General features: G+C 41.0%; 2 protein-coding genes and 1 long non-coding RNA gene across 7 annotated transcripts in view; 2 read left to right on the forward strand and 1 right to left on the reverse strand.

Moving 5' to 3' along the window:
* The window catches only part of DIP2A (disco interacting protein 2 homolog A), a 130,987-nt gene extending 112,146 nt beyond the window's left edge, over nucleotides 1–18,841 (forward strand). For 3 of the 5 annotated variants that reach the window (XM_068407220.1, XM_068407221.1, XM_068407225.1), the window contains 14 exons: nucleotides 673–796; nucleotides 1,632–1,753; nucleotides 2,066–2,177; nucleotides 2,410–2,519; nucleotides 3,035–3,165; nucleotides 4,764–4,932; nucleotides 6,470–6,640; nucleotides 8,784–8,813; nucleotides 9,904–9,965; nucleotides 11,803–11,860; nucleotides 12,319–12,393; nucleotides 13,090–13,264; nucleotides 15,866–15,989; nucleotides 16,852–18,841. In XM_068407220.1, the coding sequence (XP_068263321.1) occupies nucleotides 673–796; nucleotides 1,632–1,753; nucleotides 2,066–2,177; nucleotides 2,410–2,519; nucleotides 3,035–3,165; nucleotides 4,764–4,932; nucleotides 6,470–6,640; nucleotides 8,784–8,813; nucleotides 9,904–9,965; nucleotides 11,803–11,860; nucleotides 12,319–12,393; nucleotides 13,090–13,264; nucleotides 15,866–15,989; nucleotides 16,852–17,104 (1,716 nt within the window). In that variant the 3' untranslated portion in view covers nucleotides 17,105–18,841. The remainder of the gene's footprint in view (nucleotides 1–672; nucleotides 797–1,631; nucleotides 1,754–2,065; nucleotides 2,178–2,409; nucleotides 2,520–3,034; nucleotides 3,166–4,763; nucleotides 4,933–6,469; nucleotides 6,641–8,783; nucleotides 8,814–9,903; nucleotides 9,966–11,802; nucleotides 11,861–12,318; nucleotides 12,394–13,089; nucleotides 13,265–15,865; nucleotides 15,990–16,851) is intronic. The other 2 variants (XM_068407223.1, XM_068407224.1) reach the window with 1 other exon arrangement.
* On the reverse strand, nucleotides 14,891–19,340 carry LOC137666942 (uncharacterized). The gene is made up of 3 exons (XR_011048731.1): nucleotides 19,086–19,340; nucleotides 16,878–17,091; nucleotides 14,891–15,005 (listed from the first exon to the last, which is right to left on the reverse strand). It is a non-coding gene; the product is annotated as an uncharacterized lncRNA (long non-coding RNA).
* A 202-nt stretch (nucleotides 19,341–19,542) lies between these two features.
* On the forward strand, nucleotides 19,543–20,547 carry LOC137666927 (zinc finger protein 436-like; the record flags this gene model as incomplete). The annotated part of the gene is made up of 1 exon (XM_068407207.1): nucleotides 19,543–20,547. A coding segment is annotated over one exon (1,005 nt), but the record flags the coding sequence as incomplete, so codon positions are not given.
* Nucleotides 20,548–24,101: the final 3,554 nt, after the last annotated feature.

Below are 24,101 nucleotides of genomic sequence, written 5' to 3' on the forward strand. Positions count from 1 at the left end.
GATGTCTTCTGTCTTCACATCAAAAACTGGACTAAGCCTTTTGGAATCCCCAGAACTTGGCGACTGCCTAAGAAATCCAAAGATACAGCTGCTTCCATGTGGAGACTTTCCAGATGTGTAGGGAAAGTGGGAAATACACTTTCTACAAGGTGGACAGTAGATGCACTGAAGCAGAAGTGACAGCACATACCAACCACAGCTCAGGTTGCCTCTCTGACCCTTTAAAAGAATACCTGTACCAAAAACAGCAGCAGAGTTCCCTTTGCACTTTTAAGAATGCTGATTGCAAAAGCATCTAGAGATTTGGCTGTGCGTGGCAGGGTAAAGCTGATGCAGTGCTTCACTTGCTGCTAAAACAATGGTGTTACTACTACTACTGTGTTTTCTCCCTTGGACTGTGACATCTCGAATATTTGTAAGGTAGTGTTTTTATGGTACCAGATACATTTAGAAGCTGCCTCACTGTCTGATGTTCAAAATAATACATATAAAATTCTCTAGCGTTCTAAAAGTTCATGATACCAGCAGCATGGTTTCTGAGACAGAGTCTTTAAAAGTGTTTGCTGTGTTGTTAAAATAAGGACAATGAAATAGCGCATCTGCAGCAGGTACTTTATTCAGTTTCAATCTGTTCTCCACAAAGTTTTCTGAGGTTGCTTTTGTTTTGCACAGGGCACTGTAGCTAGCACTGCGTCCTGCATACAGTTGCACAAGAGAGCAGAGAGAGTGGCAGTCGCACTGATGGAGAAAGGACGACTAAATGTTGGTGACCATGTGGCCCTGGTTTATCCTCCAGGTAAGGCAAACACAGACAACAAAAATCAAAGTCAGACATCACAAGAAAAGAAAAAACCTCTTGCCAAGATAGAGCATTCAAACATCCATTTAATATAGTGGTATATGGCAGTGACTCAGTATTTCAAGGAAGAGACTTCCTTTTTGTCATTTTATTATTAAGTCGCTTCTCCAAGTGGCAAACTACACTTACCAGACATTTCATCTCACTGCTCCAGATGTCTAGGCAGCTATGCAAGAGTAGTTTGATTTAAACCATGTGAAAGATTCTCGATTTTCAGCCTCAGAGAATGGAATAAAACTGCATGTGTATCCCTTGAAAGCTAGATTATGGATGTGAGTGTATGAACACCCTTTCTTTCCTGAATGGCTGTCTCTAGAAGTGAAATCTGCACCCCAGACTTGCATTACTAGTGTGTATTTACAAGTGTATCTCAGGAAAAATTACCTCGTAAAAGTAGGATAACTGCATATTTCAGAGTAATAATTGTGAAAAACAAATGTATGCTTTTTAAAAGAATCTGAGTCATCACCTTCATAACCTGCAATACTTTGTTTCGTTATTTTTGTTATTTTGTGCTACCTGCCCATGAAAATATATCCCTACAAATTTAAAGTTTGTAGGGTTGGAATAATTTTTGCTAATTCTCAAATGCAAAATATTTTAACCTTCTAGAATTGTGCATGGCCAAGAACAGCCTGTTGGTTTGAAGAGACCTTTGTGACAAATCCTTACATCTTAATGAAATAAATCAGTGTGTATTTTGATTTTGGTGAAAGAGTTTGGCTTTTTGTTCTGATAAAAATGGCTTTAATTTCACAAATATCCTTTACAGGAGTAGACTTGATAGCAACTTTCTATGGCTGCTTATATGCTGGCTGTATACCTATCACCGTTCGCCCACCTCATCCACAGAATCTTGCTACCACTTTGCCCACTGTCAAAATGATTGTAGAGGTATGTATAAGATATTCCTTTCCTAATGCTTTTGGTGGTTGTAGGATGGTTCATGCAGCCTGATAAATTGCTTTGCCACAGTCAGTGTAAAATAAACTAGGAAAAAAAATAATCAGTGCTGTGGCTGAGTCAAGAAATATCTTTTCAGAAACTCGTTTAAAATGTTCTTTCTGTTGTAGTTTATTTTGTTTTGTTTCCAGTGTTTTTCTTCATGTACTCAGCTTACTGGTTATCTCATCTGGATGGATATGAAATCACTTGAGCATTCATTCACTGGCTTTAGAGATGTTTTTAATGCTGTGTCTTTTACAGGTCAGTAAGTCTGCCTGTATACTGACCACACAGGCGATAATGAAACTGCTCAAGTCCAAGGAAGCTGCAACAGCTGTAGATATTAAAACATGGCCTACTATTTTGGACACAGGTACGGACTGTTTGCCCACTAGCCAAAATGTAAATAGTTTGAAGACTGATTTATTTATTTTGTTATACTGTAACTGCCTAATTGAATTGATGTATCTTGCATTGCATTGGAACAGCTGTCCAGAAACTATAGAAAGCATCTGGTGTTAATGCTGTAAAGATACATTTTTGTCCTTTGCTCTTTTTCCACAATAATAATATGATACTCTTCTCTTTTTATATATTTTAAATAGATGATATGCCTAAAAAGAAGCTGGCTAGTATTTTCAGACCTACATCTCCAGATATGTTGGCATACTTGGACTTCAGTGTGTCTACTACTGGCATATTAGCAGGAGTAAAGGTAGAGTAACAAGAGAGAGATTATTATACTTTGTTTCCTTATGTATAGGCATATTCCGCATTCATTCCTCCTGCCAGAGAAGAAATACAAAAATGTGAGTGGACCACCTTAGTGTTCAGAAAGCTTATTTTTAAATTTGAATGACATCAAAATTTCTTAATGCACTTTTTGGAAGCGTTCAGTCTTATTGGCTCTATGTGAGGAATCACTGAGGGGATTAAATGGGGAGTGTTTGTCATAAAGTTCATTAATGTTTTCTTTTGCGATTTATCGTAGAGATTGTCAGATGTCATTTGGCATCATTTGATGTCATGGCAGATGTCATTTGCCACTAGCATGAAAAGTACCTGTGAAATTTTGGGCTCATATCCCTTCCCTGTTTTAAAGGTGCTTAAAAAAACCCAAACCACTGTGTGTTGCCACGTATTCTACAATAACCGTTTTTATCAGTTGTTACATGTGCTACCTTTTTTTTTTTTTGAAAAGCCACTAAGAGCACCTGTTTTCCTTTACAGATGTCACACGCAGCCACAAGTGCCTTATGTCGCTCTATAAAGCTACAGTGTGAGCTGTACCCTTCACGGCAGATTGCCATCTGCCTTGACCCTTATTGTGGCTTGGGGTTTGCACTATGGTGCTTGTGCAGGTATGTCAGCTTTCTCATGTGTTCCCAGCCTTCTCTAGAATCCAACGGAACAGTAGTGGATGAAACTCTCGGAGAAACCCAAATTAACCTTTTTATACGTATTTCATAAAATACCTTTTGTGGTAACAAAATCCATGAAGTAAGTTACTTCAGTACCTAGAGTTTTGCAAGTGGAATTAATTAGATACCAAATCCAAGAAAAAAAGGACTTTGCTATTTCACATTGATTAAATAAAGCCTTTCAAAGTTCTTTGAGATTAAACCATATCTTTTTACAAGACTCTTAAGGTGGTGCCTGCAAGATTGGTATGCGCTAAGAAATACTGCTAAAGGAAGCAATTACATGTTTCTTAAAATGAATAAGACCTGAATTGATTCAACTGGATAACTACTATAATGCAGCATATTTTGCAAAGCTGGAAGATTTTCCTCTTTTTTGCCTTTCAAAACATTCCATATGCTTTAACTATTCCAAAGATTTAATAGTGTTTTAGATATTTAATTTTTAAAAGTGCAGAAACTGAATATGAAACGTTGTTTTGTAAACAGATATAATTAATTTTACTGTAGTTAACCTGTTCCTTCCCTCTCCAATTTCCCCAACTGGAAAGGAAGTTTTTTGCCTTCCTTCAGTATACTTAACTTCGGTAACATCTGATGATTTATATCATCAATTAAGTGAGGCAGGATCGAGGGAGAAGAAACTTCGATGACAGAAGAATTAAAATCTAAATGGATTTAAAAAAATATCTTTAGGGAAGGGAACTACGTATGTCCTGCTTTCTATACAAGAGTTAATATAAGGTCTGCTTTGTTTCATCTGAGTTATAGCTTTGTTTTAGTGTGAAAGGCTGTTTTATTGTAGAGTGATTTTTTTTCTATTTTAGAATGTTTAAAAAGAAAACAAAAACCCCTCATGGAATTGCCCACTACAAAAACACATCACCTCTAGTCAGGAGAAATGGCAAGCGTGTCAAGCTACCTGTTGAAAGCAATTAGAGATGCCGTTATCTTTTTCAAGATGCATTGGTTTATCTAAGCCTGGTTTTAGAGAGGAATGTGTCACCGATTTTGTTGATAGTAACTGATCTAAAAAACATTTGTCAATTTAAGACTGTATGGTCATGGCATTTACTCTCTTGAAATGAGTATATAATATTTAAAAAAAAAATTAAAAGATGATGTTTGAATTTAACTTTCTGTCCACTCATGTTAACTGGTATCCAGGTTAAATATTTCATGTAAACACTGTTTAAAAACCGAGACACCTAAGGCAAAGGCTAGAAAATTGCGCTGAAAACTTGAATGGTGCCATACTGGTGTTAAAGACTCATTTAATTCAAAGCAAAAGGTGCATTTTCCCTAGAATTACTCACAAAAAAAAGCTCAATTACCAATTGTAATCTGTAACTGGAATGACGTCTCAAATGTCTTAGCTAACTAAGAGATATTTGCGCTCTGTGGAGAAGACAAGCTGAAGTTCAGATAGATACCAGGCTCTCAGTTTTCCTGTATTTGCTTCATTTTGACTTTATGTAACTTTTGGCGGTTTTATGCTGGCTTGAAGTTTTCGTGTTTCTTTTTCATCCCTTCCTTAGTGTATATTCGGGTCATCAGTCTATTCTAGTCCCTCCTCTGGAACTGGAGAGCAACGTGTCTCTGTGGTTGTCTGCTGTAAGTCAGTATAAAGTGCGCGTCACGTTCTGCTCCTACTCCGTGATGGAGATGTGTACCAAAGGGCTTGGAACGCAGACTGATATACTCCGGGTGAGTGGACTTAATTTTTCAACATACTGACATACAAATACCTGTCTCTTTCTAAAACTATTTCATCTTGGCTTGCAGAAGATGGGCCATAAGTGTTTCTTTGAAAGCCTTTCATGATGACTTGCTTTTTGGGAAGCATTGAGATTTCTGGAAGTTTCAGCTCTCATGTTGCTGTTGGGGAAGAAAAGTCTTATGTTTTCATAGAATCTCAGAATGGTTTGGGTTGGAAGGGACCTTAAAGATCATTTAGTTCCAACCCCTCTGTCAAGGGCAGGGATACCTTCCTCTAGACCAGGTTGCTCAGAGGCCCATCCAGCCTGGCCTTGAACACTGCCAGGGAGGGGGCACCCACAGCTTCTTTGAGAAACCTGTGCCAGTGTCTCACCACCCTCACAGGAAAGAATTTCTTCCTAATATCTAATCTACATCTACCCTCTTTAGTTTATAAACCGTTCCCCCTCATCCTTGATGACTTGCTTTTTGGGAAATGTTGAGCTTTCTGAAGTTTCAGCTCTCATGTTTCTGGTGGGGAAAAGAAAAAGTCTTATGTTTTCAACTTTACTTATTTGTGTCACCTCTGTGCTGTGGGGTATTTCTGAGATTTTGGGCAAAATACTTAGCAAGTCTATCAACTTTTTCTTTTCTGAGATGGAAAAAAAAAACCCCACACTAAAAAAAAACAACCAACCAACCAAAAAAAAACCCACACACAAAAAAAAACCCAAAGCCCCACCAAACCCCCAAAACCAAAAAACCTCTCCCTCCCCCCCAAAAAAACCAAAACAAAACACCTCCCAAAACCTGCCAGGTCTCACCTGCTTTCAGATCTCTTGACACCAGAAGTATTGAGTTCTAAAATGGATGCAAATCTTCCTAACAGCAGCAATTGCACCCTAATACATCCATTTATTTTTGAGGGAAATCTCTTTAAATGGAACTTCATGTCCTTGAAGAGGCGCCTCTGTCTCAGTAGTAGGAGAGTTCCCATGACTGTAGTAACTAAGCTGCTCAGGACTTCCACAGGGAATGTCTGGCAGCTTGTTGTGCACAAGAAAGAGGCTGCATTGTGCTTATTCTCAGTATAGACAAAAAACTCTGTCCCTGTGTTCTCCTGGACCTCACTGAAGGGAATCCTGGCCCACAGCCAGTTGCTACAGGTTCACATTCACACTGATGAGAGCTAATAATGTCTCAAACACTGCCTGCATCCAAACTGCTCAGCACTGGGAGCAAGCAGGTCTCTTGTGAGCCAAGCCCTGTGACACAAGGACATTTTGTGTTTTTTTCAGCTCGAAATGATGAGTGGCTGTGTTGCAACTACACGATGCGAGTAGTTTGCATCCTGTGCATCAAACCCTGCCATGAAGCTTCTTGGCATAATTTTAGAGGGTTGTCCTGGGTGGATGGAGCCAAACTGAGTGCAGTCCTTGTCTATATTGTTCATGTCAGTTACTCTGGTGTACAGTCAATCTGTTCCTTGAATTGAAATGGCTTGTTTTTGGAATTGTTGACTTCAATCTTAAAATGTTGTTTTCAGATGAAAGGAGTTAACCTGTCCTGCGTGCGAACATGCATGGTGGTTGCAGAGGAGAGACCAAGGATTACATTAACACAGTCTTTCTCGAAGTTATTCAAAGACCTGGGCCTCTCTGCTCGTGCAGTGAGCACTACATTTGGGTGCAGGGTCAACGTAGCAATTTGCTTACAGGTGAGATTAAACTGCTTATTCCTTGTACTTATGGAGAGAATCTCTGGGAACTCTATAGGAAATCATGTTCAGCTGTATGTAATTTTTTTTCTAAAAAACTAGAGCTCCATTGCTTCCTTGTTTCATCACCAAGTTAAATACGCCTTGAAGATGTGGATTATGATAATTTCACTTTTCTGTACTCATTGACCAATTGATTTGGCTTTCTAATACAGAGGATCCGTATTAAGAAACTTGTTTTCCTACTTCCTACTATGCAGCAGCAGTATTAAATTAAATACAGAGCTCCCTGTTCATAAAGGTATTAAATACTTCAAGCAGTGCTATTTCAGCTTTTGTGTGATTCGGATTTTGTCTGAATAAATAGCTTATGTATATGTGGAATTAAATGGAAGACAGTTCCTCAAATAAGACCCAGGAAAATTGACAAAGTTGGCAGTTTTTTTTACTTTTAAAGATCTCAAATTAGTATTATCCACATGCAAATACGTTTGTCTCACCTCATATGAGAGCTGGACTTTTTTTTTTTTTCAATTAAAGGTATAAAATTGGAAGCTTTGAGGGGGAGAATATGCCCGTAAAGTACACAGCCCTGCTTCACAGCGTGGAGATAATGACATGCTGTGGTCCAGGCCTGTCTTCGATAGTTTATTATTCAGTTGACAATAATCTTCTATGTGTAATTTAACCAGATTAAATGTAACTTTTCTTAATGAGATGTTTCCTCTCTAGTTAGGAGAGAAAAAACAAATGTATTCCACAACTTACCTGAAAATCAGGTACTAAGTATGGTGTAGAAAATGGCAAAGCACCCTGAGTTTTGGATGATACTTGAGTTAACAGATAAACTGCTCAAGTTTCAGATGCAGCAGTATGTAGTTTTTTATGTGGGGAATTTCATAGATGGCACATGCATTAAGTATGTGTGTAATTGTAAATTTTATTTCCAATTTTATTGGTATGAATTACACTACTTAAAAAAATATGAGTCTATTAACATTGCTACTGTGCTCCTGCAAAACTTTTTTTCTTTTTTTTTTTTCCTTCCTGGTGCCCACTAGATGAAGGAAAGCCTTTTTCTTGTCAGAATATGTTTTCATGTTCTAGATTTCCTACAAGAGAGATGTTCTGGGCCATGAGCTTCTTAAATATGTTGCCATTCATAATTGTTTCTTTAGTTTCTATAGTTTCTTTCACACATATTAAAGGAGAAAAGGGTTTTAACAACCCCTAGATAAACGATTATAAAGAAATGCAACCAGAGCAATTTTATGAATCAGTAGGTGGAAAAACAGGAAGGATATAGATGAAATTAAGATGACTGTACAGAAGGATTTTAAATTCATTGAATAAAACTTTTCAGATGCCAAGTGTGAAAGAATAGCTTTCTGAATTGCCTGTTTAAATAAGAATTTTAAAAGCCAGTTTTAGATATTTGCTGTTCAGACTGTACAAAGGGGGAAAAAACAGTGTTTCTACAGAATGCTAAATGGCAATGTGAAAAGTACTCCAAGAAAACTGTGAAGAGTGTAGGGCTGCTGGGCAGTTAAGCTTCCCCTTCATTTTATACCTTTTTCATCTCTCTTCTCTGTTCTTGAGCGCCTTTTTTTAGTGTTTTTTTTTAACCCCTTTCCCCCATTCTTCCAAAGTGATATCTGTATTTGATTTTTTAAAATCATTGAATTTAAATTAATACAGATTTATAGCCAAACTGAATGGGTATTTGATACAAGTTAGCATGCAAATACATACATAACGTCTTCCAACCTTACTGAACTGGTTTACTGAGGTGGTGTTTCTGAAGCTGCAAGCAGCCTTTAGATACTTACAGATGGAGGAGGGATTTATGATTTATGATATGTAATGCAACAAGCATTACACATGATCTGCCTTAAACCTCTTCTTGTTTGTTAACTGGGACTTGCATGTTTCCCAATGAACCACTTAGAAGTGCCAAGCTCTTAAGTAATCTGAAATGGAAATTTTCTTTTCACTCTAAAACAGTATGAGTTTTGTTTTCTGTCTTACTGTGTGTATCTTATGTTTCCAGTGCCTCTTTGTTTGTATTTTCTTTTTTCCCCTTTCTCTCTGTTTCACACACTTTGATGGCCTCTGTTACTTCTGTTTGTGGTCCTGCTGTCAGCCAAACAGGCTGGGCAAGCTGGCTGAACAGGTATAGTGATGCATGTGTGCTTGTGATGTCCTAAAGTCAGTCTGGTTCAGCAGTATTACTCTATAACGGATGTATGCCATTTGAGAAAGTTTTCATTTGAAACAGATCAAGCAAGATTATTTTTCTAAAGAAATTTAGTTTTACTCATGAAGAACACTTGTAGCTGAAGTACAAAAACTTTCTCAAACAAGCAGAAAAGGGGTATAGCAATGATTAAAAATTACTGAATGGTATATTCCTAAAGCTAAAGATCATACCATTAATACCATGATGGTGTGGCCATCAGTGTCACTGAGCCTCGGTGCTACAAAAGTACAAGAGAATGTCATTAAAAAGACATTACTACTGTTCTCCAGCACTGCAATCTTGAGCTGATGGCCACGTGCCCTCATTTTTAAGTATTTCTAAAATGAGAAACTGTACTATGGAGGGGAATAGTCACCAAAATTTTGCCTATTTTTTTATCTCAAATATGCATTTCACAATAGTTTCGAGTTATCCTGAGATTAAATTCTGCAGGGGTGGGAGAAGGTCCCCTGTTCCCATGTTGAGAAATGGGAAACCTCTCATCAGAGTTGGTCAGAAGGTTTATCCTCTGACTGCAACAGAGCTCGACCTCTGCCTAGGCTGTTAAGGGCAGGAGCCTTGAAAAGACACGGGTTGGTTGGAGTTATGTTTTAGTTAAATGTTGGGGTTTTTCTTCAAAGCTGACAAAACTGTTATAAAGTAGTAGAACAGTTGAGCTTTGGGAAAGGGATTAGGCCCGCATAGGTTTATGCTTACACGCTTTGCACTTGCTATGTAGTTTTTAGTAGAGGTGCTTACCAAAATAAAATTTTAAAAACTTAGACTTACCTGTATAAATACATACTTCACTTGTGCATTCATTTATTGATTCCATAAAACATCAAAGCTTTATGGCAGTCACTCTAGAAAGGGGGGCAAATTTACTATATTTCTCATAGATTAGGGCAATACTTCGTAAGTGTCAGTAAAAAAGGGAGAGGAATTTGTGAATTTATGTGGCTGTAAGAATGAAAGCAGGATTTTCTGGCTTCTATTGAATTTGTTTCTTCTTTCTTACTCTTAGGGAACAGCAGGACCAGATCCAACAACAGTCTATGTAGATATGAGAGCACTTCGACATGACAGGTACAGATTATGTTAAAGCATTAACTATTTAATGACTGTAGAGGAGAAAGTTCAGCCTCCTTGCATTGCATTGGTATGTTGAAATATTCTTGGCAGCAGCTAATCCCTCACCACTGTATACAAGGAACTCCACCCTAGAGAATCATTTAATGACGGCTGTGTGCTGGAAGTGGTCCAGCATCTCCTCCTCCATCACTTGTTCTGCTGTTCCTTTCTAGACCCTCACCTAAGTTGCTTGTCTGTTTATCAGTCTTGTATAATGTAGACTCATTAGCTGTTCTTACCTAACCAGACTGTTAGCAAAAGGTGACTTTGCCAGCTGGCTGGTTAGTCACAGGATCACAGAAACAGGGTGGGCAGGATCTCTGGATGGCCCTCATGCAACCTCCTGCTCAAAGTAGGACCAGCTTCAAGGCTTCATCAGGCTACTGAGGGCCAGGACCAGTTCAGTATGGAAAATCTCCAAGAATGGAGATCCTCCTCCTCTCTGGGCATATGTGCTGAGACTGACACCCCGCTCTGGGGAAGTTTTCCTTACTGGCAGTTCCCATCTTGCATATTATGTCCCTGGCCTCTTCTTATGGTGACAACTCCGAGAAATCTGGCTCCATCTTCTAACAGTCCTTTAGGTAGTGGAAAACGTACATTTAGTCTCCCTTAGTCTTTTTTTTTTTTTTTTTTCCCTTCAGCCCAAACCAACTCAATTCCCTAAGCCTTCCCAGATCCAATAAACTGATGTCAGGCCTGCACTACAGCGTATCAAAACACACACACACATGCACATACGTACACACATGTCACTGGAAACTTGCCAAGGATACGTCATTCTATCAGACTTAATTCTGTAGTCACAATTTTCGTATCAACTTGCCTCTCGGTTAACTTAATACAAGTGCTGGCAGCGCCAAGTTCAGACTAAGTTTAGTAGGGTACATACATACATGTATTTGTTTCTCTACTTATTTTAAGAAACACAGTATCAAGACTTGGTACGTTTGCTTTATTTTTTTTTAATTGATAATGTTAAATTAGGGGCTTACGTTAACTGGCACCTTTTGTGACTGCTCAATTCTAATTTTTGCAAGCTTAAATTGTAGCTGTTAGAAGACAAGCTATTCACCTTCATTTGCATAATCCCGATTTGGCGTCTGAGCAGATCAATGTAAACTACAGTCATTTTCTCCTTATTTAATACATCACTATGACTTCATGGTATATATTCCTGTTAAAAACTAGTTCAGCCATAGCCTCAAAGCTGCCGCTGTGTTAGTCAGTTCTAGCCTATGGGTGTAGGGATAGTGTAATAGAACATCATGTATAGGAGCCATTTCTCTTGTACACCTCTCCTACTGCACTCAATTCCTGTTCCTTCTGCAAATGTGCTGTCTTTGTAAGTTATGCTACTAATGGGCTGCATAGTGTCACTTAATTCTGTGTAGGCTGCTTGCTCTTCACCTTTCATAATTCCTACTGATGCTCTGCCATGGTTCAGTGTGGCAAGCAGAGGTCCAAGAGAGTTCAACAAAGAACATGAACCTAAAATGCTGGTGGAACTGCAACCTTAGAACTCAGTTGGAAAAAGTTACTAATTTCTCCAGAGAGCCGAGTTTCTGACTCTTAAAAGAAATGTGGTCTATGGAAATGCTAATATGGAAGTCTTGAAGACAGCTAGAAACTCTTAACTGTCTTACTGCATTGTGAATAACTGAGCATAACTGGCTGGCGTAACAGTTTGGTCAGTGCAGCTGAGGATGGGATAACACTGAATATACTGGAACACATCTGTTTTATTTAAGTTCATAAATCCTTGTACAAATGCATTCTCTTATTTTCTCAGGGTGCGTTTGGTAGAGAGAGGTTCTCCACACAGTCTGCCGCTTATGGAGTCTGGGAAGGTGAGAGATTGAGAGCAATCCTTCCTCCTCATGACCCTTACCTGGGTGGTGAGCTACTTCAGCTGGATCTCAGTACAGAATCTGTGCAAACAGCTTCACTAATCACAGTATATCTAGGAGAGGCACTAGAGAGAGCATAAAAATAACAGTAAATTGAAGCCGGGTGCGTGAAGTGAAGCAATAGGATATGTTCCTGAAAAAATAGGAGGCCTTCATGTGGAAGGCATCTTTCAGGTGTGAAACAAACTTCAGCTCTGAAGCTGCAAAATAGCTGCTTAAGAGTTTAAATGATTAAACAATTTGGTAGGAAGAGATGGTTGATGTCTGTGGTGCAGAAAGGAGTCGAAGGGGAGGAATTGCACAGACTGTTGATTTCTGTGGCTCTGCATTATTAACTTTTCTTTTGGTGAATTCAAGTTCTCTTAACTTCTATTTTAAACATTTGCTTCTTATTCAAGATTCTTCCAGGGGTGAAGGTCATCATAGCACACACAGAAACCAAGGGACCTCTGGGAGACTCGCATTTAGGAGAGGTAAAGTTTTGATGCTGTTGTACTTTGTTTATTGGCAGTGATTTAATATAGATAAATCTCGTTAGATAAATGCCTGTCCCTTAGTGGGATAGCAACATAATGTGGCAAGTGAATGAACTCTGCAGAGAGCTGGAACTGTTTATATACTTGTATGTATGTCTGCATGGTTTTCTCCCTCCTCTGCCAACCTACTGCATGCCAGTACCAGGTGATTATCACGTGACTAGTCTGTGTCTGATTGGCAGCTAGAAACTAGAGTGAATATCTTATGTACTGCCATCAGTGGACAGTAGTAGTGAGGTAATTTGATGTTTGGTTCAATCTTTTGTTTTATATACATCAGGATTTGTGTATATTAAGATGCCCAACTAACAGAGGATTGCAGGTCATAGCTGTTCCTTTCCAGTAAGCCAAATGCCAAGTTCATTTCTCCTCTTTACCATCCCCAATTACATGTATATAAAACTCCTTTTTACTCCTTTTTCCTGGTCATTTTCTGTGAGGCAGAAGTTAAGAAATTATTTTAATAAAACTACTCTGGCATTCTAGGAGCAACAAAATTGTTGGTGGAACAGATCTTTTAAATCAATAAATGATGCTGCCTGTGTCTGGCAAAATAACCTGTGTTTATATGGGAATGATTCCCTTTTGTGTTTTTTTTTTTGGTTGGTTGGTTGGTTTTTTTTAATCCCCTAGATTTGGGTGAGTAGTCCGCACAATGCTACTGGTTACTACACAGTGTATGGAGAAGAAGCACTGCATGCTGATCACTTCACTGCTCACTTGAGTTTTGGAGACACTCAGACCATATGGGCTCGGACTGGGTACCTTGGCTTTCTGCGCAGAACAGAACTCACTGATGCTAGTGGAGGTGAGAGAAAACAGATGTACTCACAGAAGCCTGTGTTTGAAACTCCTCGGGGTAGTTGAGCTAGCAAACAGTAAGCTGTCCTGCAAGTTCATCAGACTTCATCAGTGAAAAGTGCTGAATGTAATAGGAATTGTTACTCTGTACGTATTCATTGATTATAATGATACCAGATAATTGTGCAAAATGAGAAATTTGTAATGTCCTTTTGACAGATTTAGAAGTCATGTTCATCTTCCTTTATTTCCACTTACACAAAATAATACGAGCACATTTGTTTGAAGCCCTAGAGCCTTTCTACTCTCTTTTACTCTGAACCTCTTTCCTTACAGACAGGATGCAGTATTTTAGTGCTGATCCAGAGAACACGAATAGTGTTAAGTCATTCAGCAGTTTTAGGACATGCACAAATACCAGTGATTTCCCAGCCTTTCAGAAGTTGAAGGTCCAGAGGAGTAACTTCTCCATAATTTTTCCAGTATAGAAAATAAATTGTTAATCTCTTTTTTTTCAGTCTAAGCCAAGATGTCTAAACTTGAGAGATGTAAACTGATGGAAGAAAAACTGCTCCTTTTTCTGTTGAAACAGAATATGGAGTACATATAACTCTTGATTATCACACATTTTTTAAAAAAGTACTCTCTAAACATCCTAAGAAAAGGAGTTTGAATGCTTATAACTTATTAGCAAATGTATATTGCTAATTGTCTGTGATTGGACTTAAATAAATGGTGGTATCTACATGGATAGTGTCAGCATCCCCTCATTGCTGTCACTGGGTAATGAACTGTGGGGGGCTCACAGACACCTTTTACATTTCCTGTAATCACCCATGGTACAAGATAGAAAAGCAATCTTCCCAGTTCTGGAATGTAAGTGTCTGTTCGGGGGACACCATGCATGTCCATCCTCCTTTTAGTCCTCCATTACGTGAAGGAAGAAGAGGGAGCGAGGAGAGCGATGTGTTGAAGGCAGAGGCTTTTGATGAGGAGCTACTCCATCTGTTGCAGTGGATACCAGACCAGGGTTCAGAAATGGTCCGTGATGTATCTCTGGATCTAGTCGCTAAGAGCGGGTCATCCTCTGATCTGCTGTGCTGGTGTGCTCTTCAGTCTCCCTGGGGCTCTTGAGAACAAGAAAGGTGGATGCTATTGCTTCAGCTGGAGAAACCCCTGCAGCCCACTCAATTCCATCTCCTCCAGAGCTGCATCCTGCAGACTTCCCTCTTCCATAGTCAGAGTGCCATCAGAGAGCAAAAGGTGAATTCTGGTGAAGAAACAGTCTCCATCAGAGATATGTGGTATCCTTAGCCCACAGCTACCACCATTACACAGCAGGGTCCCTTCTTGGCACCAGGCCTCTCCACCCATTCAACCTACTGAGCAGTTCTGTGTTGGCCAGCCCCTCCTGAGTCTCTGTTCCTGAAGGAATGTGATCTCAGGCTATTGGTGGGAGCTGAGGTGATGTAGATCCAGCTCCCTGAAAAAAGCTTTTACTGCATGTCATCTTCTCCTTCAGAGCTGGTCGAGCATGATGAAAGAACACTCAGCCAAGGTGCTCTAAGCTTTCCTTGCTTTCCTCCTCTGATTTTCTAGGGTAGTTACCAGACCTCCAGGGCACGTTGTACTGCTGCTTAGTGCAAGGTTCTGCACTGGAGGCTTTGATGGAATTGTCCTTCTGTCACTGTTCAATGTGAAATGGCTCCCTGTTCTTGAGCAAGCTGGTACTTGACAGAAATTGGAATCTGTGAAAGAGAAGTTGCAGGTGGCAAGGCATCAGATTACTACAGCAAGTTTTTGTGCCTTGTAGCTTTCTGAAAAATCATGTATCAGAGATTTTTATCACTGTGGAACAATGTGAGTTGTCCTTCAGTCAGCATTTGAGAGGCTATGTATGGTGAATTAACGTAGCAAGTACGTGTGAAATGCAGTGCAGCTTCTCAACATGCTTTTCATCTCAACTTACACGATTGAGCAGAATTATCAAATGGGTGCAAAAAAAAAGCGAAGCTGAACTGAACAGAGTTACAGGATGAACATGGCCATGCGGAGAGCATGTCCTTCAAGAAGGGTCTAGGAGAGCTTCGCTTATTTAACCTAGCAAAGCTAAGGCTGAGGAGGGGATAGAGTTGTTCTTGCTGCATTAACTGTGGGGAACTTAAGAAGCGGAGAAGAATATTGCTGGCATGAGGACAAGTGGGTGTAAGCTGGTTTTAAAAAGAAAAGGAAGTTAAATCTGGAAATTTGAAAAGTGTTCTATCAATCAGAGGAGAGAAGTTCTCTGGTAGGAATAGTGGGACAAAAAGATGCTTTAACAACGGCTTTTGATTGGGTTTATGAACTGAGATTACATTATGTGAGAGAAGGGGCAGAATTGGATGACCCAGAAATTCTTTTTAGTCTGATTTCATTTGCTTGGAGTCAATAGGCGGAGGTGCTAAATGACCTCTTAATTCTCTTCTCTCCAAATGGTAGAGCTTGATGTCTATTATAGACTTCTAGGAAGCACCAGGAACATCTTAGAATGTCAGGAATAAGCAGGTACAGATGACCATGTTTGTTCTGTAGATCTGATGATGTTTTACATGTCTGTGCTGTATTGCAGAGAGGCATGATGCCCTGTATGTGGTAGGCTCTTTGGATGAAACACTGGAGCTCAGAGGAATGAGGTACCATCCCATTGATATAGAGACCTCGGTAATAAGAGCACATAAGAGCATTGCAGAATGGTAAGAGCCTCAGTATTACTTTTCTGTATCCTGTTATTTCTTGTAAAGCAGAAGTCTAGCACGCTGTTCCACATGCTGCTCCACAGCATGCTAGACTGAGAGCTTGCTGTAGAGCTCTGCTTAGAAACAACTGCAGTGAGAGTAACTGAAATATGACGCCTCTGCCTCCACTGCTCAAAAAAAAAAAAAAGCCCACCCCTTTATCAGAGTTTGATCTTCATAGTCTGAAAGACAGGGAGGGCAGGGCACGAATGGGGCAGCAGAGCAATTGCAAGTTGTGTTGTTGACTCCCCTGGTTGTGTCAGAATGTACGCACTTGGAGCTGGTAAACACACCTCAAGGATTTCTTGAATGATATTGTCTAACATGTATTATTCTCATTTGGTCCTAATGGATGATGTATGCCATTTGGCTGTAGGTGCTCTTCAGTCTCAAAGTGGTAGTGTTTACTTGTAATCTTTGGGTGGTTTTGTTTTTCCTTTAATAATCTCTGAAGATTTACACCAGTACATTAATATCAAGTATGTACACACTGAATGTGAAATCTTAATGGTTCCTGTTTCAATGCATAAGTGCAAAGGGCTTTTAAATACATGACTGTGTACATATAAGAGAAAAAGACCTACTTATATTTTGTACATGTACAATTAAAAAACAAGCAGCAGAGAATATCCCAAGAAGTTACGACTTTAATACTTCTTGATTTACGAATATTTTCACATTACTATTATATCATATGTTCTTATTTATTATATTGTTCAAGTCCTTACGAAATTTATTTCCAGTGAGTCTCTCTTTGATAACTAGCTACCTTTGACTATGTATTTCTTTCTCATCATTAATATCTGTATCACACTGACAGCGCTGTGTTTACCTGGACCAACTTACTGGTGGTGGTTGTGGAGTTGGAAGGCTCAGAACAAGAAGCGCTGGACCTGGTCGCGCTGGTTACAAATGTGGTTCTGGAAGAGCATTATCTCATAGTAGGTGTTGTAGTCATTGTGGACCCCGGTGTTATTCCTATCAATTCCCGTGGTGAGAAACAACGAATGCACTTGAGAGACGGATTTTTAGCTGACCAGTTGGATCCTATTTATGTTGCCTATAACATGTGAAAACAGAAAATCACATCAAGGCTAAAGCACCAAAATCAAGGGTCTTTCGGAATGATAATATCGGAATCCATTTTCTGTGTTTTTAAAAGCTGTTGAAGACCTTAGCAAAATGGAGATACTCAGCTTCACAGACCTTCATCTCTCAGATTGCATTTGCTTTCAGAAATGCATTGTAAATTACAGCTGTGGTAGGATGGAGAGTTTACTGGAATTCCTGATGGAAACTTACTAGAACTATCATGGACCAGTGTTTTTTTACAATAATTATGAATGTCAGTACTTGATGCACTGCATAAAAGGACATAAAGCGGGGTGGGAAGAGAACACCAGCTGTGACGAGGACTCTTGGAAGGAATACTGAAAGTCGTGAGTAACCATTCGGAGTTCACCCTCCATGTGATTGTTTGCAATATACTGGCAGTATCTGGGTTGGGATGTAACTTTCAAGATTGCACACATCTCTACCATATTCTCTACTGTACTGAAAGGAATTTTGCACATATTTGAGATTTACAAATGCAGCCTTTTTCTTTTAAATCACTGACTCATCCCTATTCAGAAGAAACAAATTCATTCCAATCCCGGATTCAATGTAACAATTACATGGCTGTTTAGCTTTTTTGTACCAAGCAAAAACAAATACTGCAAGTGTAACAAGGTTACTTATCATGCCATGCTGGACTCTGTAATGCTATAAACTTTATAATAAAATATAAATTAATATCCAGTTTTAACTACTTGATGCAGGAGCCTTTACTGCTCTTGCTGTCGTAACTTCATGTTAAAGTTGCTTGTTTTCATAGCGTTAGCTGTTAATTACTGCCCTGCATAATGCCAAGTTTTTGAAAACTCATTCCAAAGCCAATAGTCTCTGAATGATTAATAGAAATGTTTACAAAGCATGGTCTTACAATATGTTTTCCCTGAATATCCTGTGCTAAAACTTATGATAGTGATTTTTTTTTTCCACCATGGAAAAGACATTCAGTGTTAGTTAGCTTGATCTGCTGTGGTACAAACTTTCAATGTTTTTTAGAGTTGTATTTAGACAAACTTTTTTGTTCAAGCTGAAATATCCAGTAGGTTGAGTCACACTTGACTAATTAAGGTTTTGAAGTTTCTGCCTGATCTAATACTGCAGTGAACCTAATTCAGAAAGAGAATGTGAAATTATTCAAATACTTCATGTATTTGAAGGTAAGCACGAGACTAGCAAATAATTATTTTTATAGAGTTGTTAAAGACTTTGAGCTACATAAAATTTTTTTAATAATGCGTGAGTTTGGCAAAAGAGCCAGGTTTTTCTGCAAGGCGATTCTGCCTGGATCAGTGCCTAAGAAAGATGGATGTCAGTCTCCTGATATGAGGATATCAAATTGACTCTTGGTCAAATAAACCATAAAAATCTTCAACAAAAAGCTTTCACATATAGTAGTTCTTTGCCCTCATGGTGTTTTACTGTGGTGTATTATACAGCTGCATACTCTACTATGACTGTAATTATGTACAGAACTTGTGTAACTTATTGTTAAGTACAGCAACTTCTAGCAGTGGACTATGGGACACTCCTCGTAACAAAACAGCTGGCAAAAGGAAAGAACTACCTAACCCCAATTTTAATGTTGTAGTTTTTTAGCAAATAAAGCATTGTAAGATTTTTGTATTGAGATATTGATGACAGTGAGACAAGTTGCCTTGTAAAGTTAAATCTAAAACAAAAAGCACATTAAACATTTCAAAACAGCTCTTGAAAATCTGCCTTCCTGAATGTTGAAACTTAGGCTGTTAGATCAAAAACTTTATCTACAGTAGAGAGTTTTCAGCTGTGCTTTGGACAGTTTAATGCTTAAAGAGCTTTTTCTGCAGAACTCCATTACAATTGCTTTATAGTTAAAGCAATTGCACATCCTCAAAACCTGGATATTCCTGACTTTCGTGTTTTCCATGCCCAAACTGAAATACTCTCTGGAGTCTGGCTTACCTCTCAGCCCTGACCCGAGCCTGGGCCCTCCACACACCACGATTTCTAAACTTGGGGGTGAGGACTACAGCTGGGGAGAAGGGGGGGGGGGCGGTAACATCCCTCCCCTCAGCATTTCACCCAGCAAAGCCAATGGTGGCTCTTGACATAGCAGGGGGCAGACAGGAGGGCGGGGGAGCCCGCGGTGTCCTCGCCTCAGGGGCACTCCCCAGAGCCGCTGTAGCCCCCCCCCTCCCAGGCAAGAGCCCGGCGCGCCGACCCCGCCGAGCGACAAGGATGGCGGCCGCAACCCCCACCCTCCCGGCCGCACCGCGCGGCCTGACGTCAGCACCGCGCGGCCGGCGGCGCATGCTGCGCGCGGGCAGGGCCGTGCCGCCGCTTCCGGGGCGGGGCGGTGCAGGGCGGCCGCCATGGGGCCGGAGGGGCCTGGCGGGGCGCCGGGGCGGGGGCCGGGCGGGGCTTGGCGCTCGGCGCCGAGGCGGGGCGGCCCCACGGGTGCGAGCAGTGTGGGAAGGCCTTCGCGCAGGCCGGCGCCCTGGCCAAGCACCGGCGGGTCCACACCGGGGAGAAGCCCTACCGCTGCCCCGTGTGCGCCAAGGCCTTCGCGCTCTCCTCGGGGCTGGTCCTCCATAAGCGCACCCACACCGGGGAGCGGCCCCACGCCTGCCCGCTCTGTGGCAAGGCCTTCATCTCCTCCTCGCACCTTGCCCTCCACCTCCGCTCGCACACGGGCGAGCGGAAGTACCAGTGCCCCGTCTGCGGGAAGCTCTTCCTCCAGTCCTCGCACCTGGTGCGCCACAAGGCCATCCACACCGGCGAGAGGCCCTTCAAGTGCGAGGACTGCGGCAAGCTCTTCGGGCGCGCCTCGCACCTCGCCACCCACCGCCACGTGCACACGGGCGAGAGGCCTTTCAAGTGCCTGCAGTGTGAGAAGGCCTTCACGCAGAAGGCCGGGCTGGTCCTCCACGTCCGCCTGCACACCGGGGAACGGCCCTACAAGTGCGACAGGTGCGGGAAGAACTTCCGCTCCTCTGCCCACCTCGTGTCGCACCAGCTTCTCGAGTCGGGCGAGAGGAACTTCAAGTGCTCCACCTGTGGGAAGGCCTTCAAGCAGTCATCGTCCCTCAAGCAGCACCACCTGAAGACCCACAAGGCACGCGAGCCTCACCATTGCTCGGTCTGCAGCCGAGCCTTTTCCAGGTCCTCCTACCTCCGGCTTCACATGAGAACACACAGTGGGGAGCGGCCGTACCACTGTTTGCTTTGCAACCGGACATATGCCAAAATTTCCACCTTTGAAAAACATTGTAAAAAGCACCAGCAGGATGAAGAGACACCAGATGCTAGACCCAGGCCAATGACAACCAGGGCAAAAGCACTGGCTGAAAACAAGAAGCAGGAGCAGAAACAGCAGCACCAAGATGACAGCCTTGAGCAACCTCACCAGGCTGACCCAAAGTAGCAGCAGCAGCAGCCAGAAAGGCTGTAAAAGCCACTAGAACAAGAACTGTTCCTGGCTCTCCATGACAAGGCTCACGGGTGGTAGAGTGTCTGGTTTAATTTTTATCAAAAGAAAATGATATGCTGCACCAGCGTTCCTCCAGAGCTTGTTTCCTTTCCAAATGGAATTCTTTCTCTGACGCAAAGTTCAATGCAAATATTTCTCTGGGGTGCAGCAGATACATAAAAGTCTGCTGAGGCTCACCGCAGTCCGTGTGGTGTGCAGAACGCTCTGTGGTTACAGCGGGATTCCACCCCGTCCGCGGGCCCCGGTGGTTTTGTTTCACGTCATCATTGTTTTCTAACACAGACCTCCAGGGGTTCCTGACCAAAGCACCGGCTTTTACCCAGATTGAAAGAGGCATGCTGCTTTGTATGAGCAAATAAATTAAGTTGTAGTTTCTTAAATGAAGGCAAAGTTTTTGTTCGAAGAGGCAAGAGAGGTGCTACGCCTACAGAAGACAGATTTGTACCAACAGTGGGTTTAGGAAACAAGCAGGAATTTATCCTGCAAAACGCGGTTTGTTTTTAAAAGCACTGTACATAGCGAGAAGGTGGCATGTTTGAGCCTTTTCTGTTTTTCTCACTGTTAATTACAACAAGGCATTGTCTTTAGCATCAGGTGACGCTGTGCATGAAGTGCATTTAAAGCACGGCAGGTTTTGTTGGCAAAGCAACTTAACTCATCTTTCTCAAAACTAATGAAGACAGGTGTCAAAAATCTGTAATTCATCTTAAATTGCATGAGTTCGACATTTGAAATACCAGCTTGTAGTAAAGGTACAAGAATGATTTTTATTTTTTGTTTCCCTGGTCTTTTGGGAATGTAAAATGTAGTAGGGAATTCTAAGCCCTGTCTCCTTCTGAGTTAACAAATGTCTGTGGCTGGTTCGCTGGCCAGTCGCCACGCCGAGGGAATGAGGCAAGATGCCCCGAAAGGGCTGCTGTCAAAGCAAAGTGTTTCAGATTTATTCTGGGTGTGAGATCAGACTCCAGCGAGTACTAAATAACTTTGTAAGCATTAATAAAACCGCCTTTATTGCAGCAGCGTTGTTTGTGAGCCAGCACTTTGTACTGACTTTTTATAAGCTTTATGTTATTGTAGCAACAGTACTGTGAGGCTACTTTACGCCTTTATTTATCACTTACTGTTACCCAGGAGTTTATTACAGCAGAAAAAAAGGAAGCAGTGAGTTCATTTTAAGTGCACATTCCTAATTTTCTGTACCAAGTCCCTGAGTTCTTTAATGCTATTTCCCTGCCATTGTGTGCAAACACATATTATGCATTTTAAGGATCTTTTTGGGTAGACTTCTGGTTTTGGTTTCTGTGGCATATTCGCAACTCTGTTTTAAGGCCAAAAAAGGAATTTTCCAAAAGTTTGCACATTTAAAGTACTTCAGTGTATCAGGCCAGAAATCATGTTCGCAGATGATAAAGCTGGATTAGATCTAAGAATTTAGAGCTAACAAAACTGCACTGAATAATTCTCTAACTTTTTGCACTGCGGGATTTACTTGATGCTGGGTATCTTGTTGTTAAACTGATGTTTGTATTCAGCTGGTTAATGTACTTTAAATATTTACATGATCAGGTATTTCAAATCAGATGTTTCTGAGCCAGAGTTTCTTGTCATGACAAATTCTAATGTAAATTTTTGCTACAGTCTTGAGATTTTGTTTTGTGACCAGTTGTGTTGTTTAGGAGGAACTAGACACACTGGGGTTTATTTCCACTTCAGTTATGCCAGTGCCATATAAACAGAGTTCTATCTTTTTTGTATTTCAATACGTGTTATTAAAATAATATACACCACTATCTTTTCCTCCAGTCACTTTTTTTTTAATCTTGTCCTCACCTAAACATAAAAGTTTGCTTACGGAACTGAAAAACAATTGCTAATTTTCTAGCATTCTTTAAAACTTTGCTTGCAAAGGTACCCGCAAAATAACGATTTGTCTTTATTTCTGGCATTTTTTTTTTTGCCAAACATGGACGGCAATGCTATGGTGATTGTGTCTGTACTTGTAACGTGGCATCCCTGCATGCAGAAGCAAAATTACAGTGGCAAGGGAAGATAAAAGTGGCTTTTTAAAGGTCAGTTTTACGTTACTCCTTAATAGTTTTGGAGGCATTTTATTTTGTTATGTTTAAAAAGCTTCCCATTTTGCTCTTCTAGTTTCCTGCTCTGTCAGCTGCCTTCCCGCTGCCATCGGAAGTCCACACTGTTCAGGATGCAGGATGAGCTCAGACTTTGTACAGTAAAATCCAGTGTCGAGAATATTTCAGAATGGAAAACTGAAAATATGCTCTAATGCCCTGACTGTTGCAGTACAGTAAGTAAGGCCAGGCAGATCCTTTAGATTTAATATCTGGTAGGGGGAACACACTCAATCCATGGATCACTCACAGAAATGCTGCCGCTTTATTTTGAAATGTATTTTTCAGCTTAATGAATAGAGGTAGAAGGAATGTGCTTCCGTGTCACTACACTGCCAGGATGGAGGAGCACCTCAGTGCCGTCACAGCACCTCAGTGCTGTCACAGCACCTCTCAGTGCCGTCACAGCTTGCAGCGTGGAGTTCTGAACGCGTGGGAGACGCAGCCCAGCGGCGCAGCGCTTTGTTTACGTGATTGCTTTATTCCACCCAACAAGGTCAGGAATGTTCCTTCTCTGGGGTCTGTAAAAGTCCGTGTTTGATTTGTGGATGATTTGTGGAAAAAGCATATTTTGTTTTTAAGACAAATTATTTTTCTTCTTGTCAGCACATGAACTCTGCTATTGAATGATTGAGCCTGAGTGCACATGCCATCGACAGTTAACAATATTAAGAATATTTTTTTTAGATGTGCTAACAGCAATCATCAGCACTCCCAGTAAGATGAGGTCTTACGTGGAAGAACTTTTTTGTGGGGGGTCTGTAAGGGCTCTTCCAGTGCTGGTAATTTTGTGTCTGATCCAGAGAGAGGGTTCCCTTTCACACATGCACGTCACCTGTAATTGGGGAGAGAGTGAAAGCGCACTCTAATCTCCCAGAGCAAAATATACTGGCAGCATTTTAAATTATGAAAATGTAATTCAGCAGAGGTACAATACAGCATGTATGTACTAAATCTGCCCATCTGTCACTTTTCTAGTTTGCAAAGTTAATTTGAGTCTGTTAAACGTCTCGGGCTCCTCCTGTTGTACTTTCTTCTCTTTATTTCACTTTTAGTACTGTTGATAAAGAGTTTTTGTCTTGACAGGGCATTTAATATAAGAAACTATCCATTGGTGCATCCACAGGTGGGAAATTCACTTGCATCCTCTTCTATAGGGAGTCAAAAGGATAACCGACAAACGTGTCCAAATGTCAGGCACTGCTAGTGTAATGCTGCTGTTTCATCCTCAGGGAGCCTCCCAGGGCCCCGAGGGTCCCACGGCACAGACCCCAGAGCTCCATGTTACCAAAACAGCCTTTCTGCATGTTGTCACACACCAGTCTGCACTAATGACAAAAACGTGGATTTTCTGTG

The sequence above is a fragment of the Nyctibius grandis genome, chromosome 9, assembly GCF_013368605.1.
Source record: "Nyctibius grandis isolate bNycGra1 chromosome 9, bNycGra1.pri, whole genome shotgun sequence".
Taxonomy (NCBI): domain Eukaryota; kingdom Metazoa; phylum Chordata; class Aves; order Nyctibiiformes; family Nyctibiidae; genus Nyctibius; species Nyctibius grandis.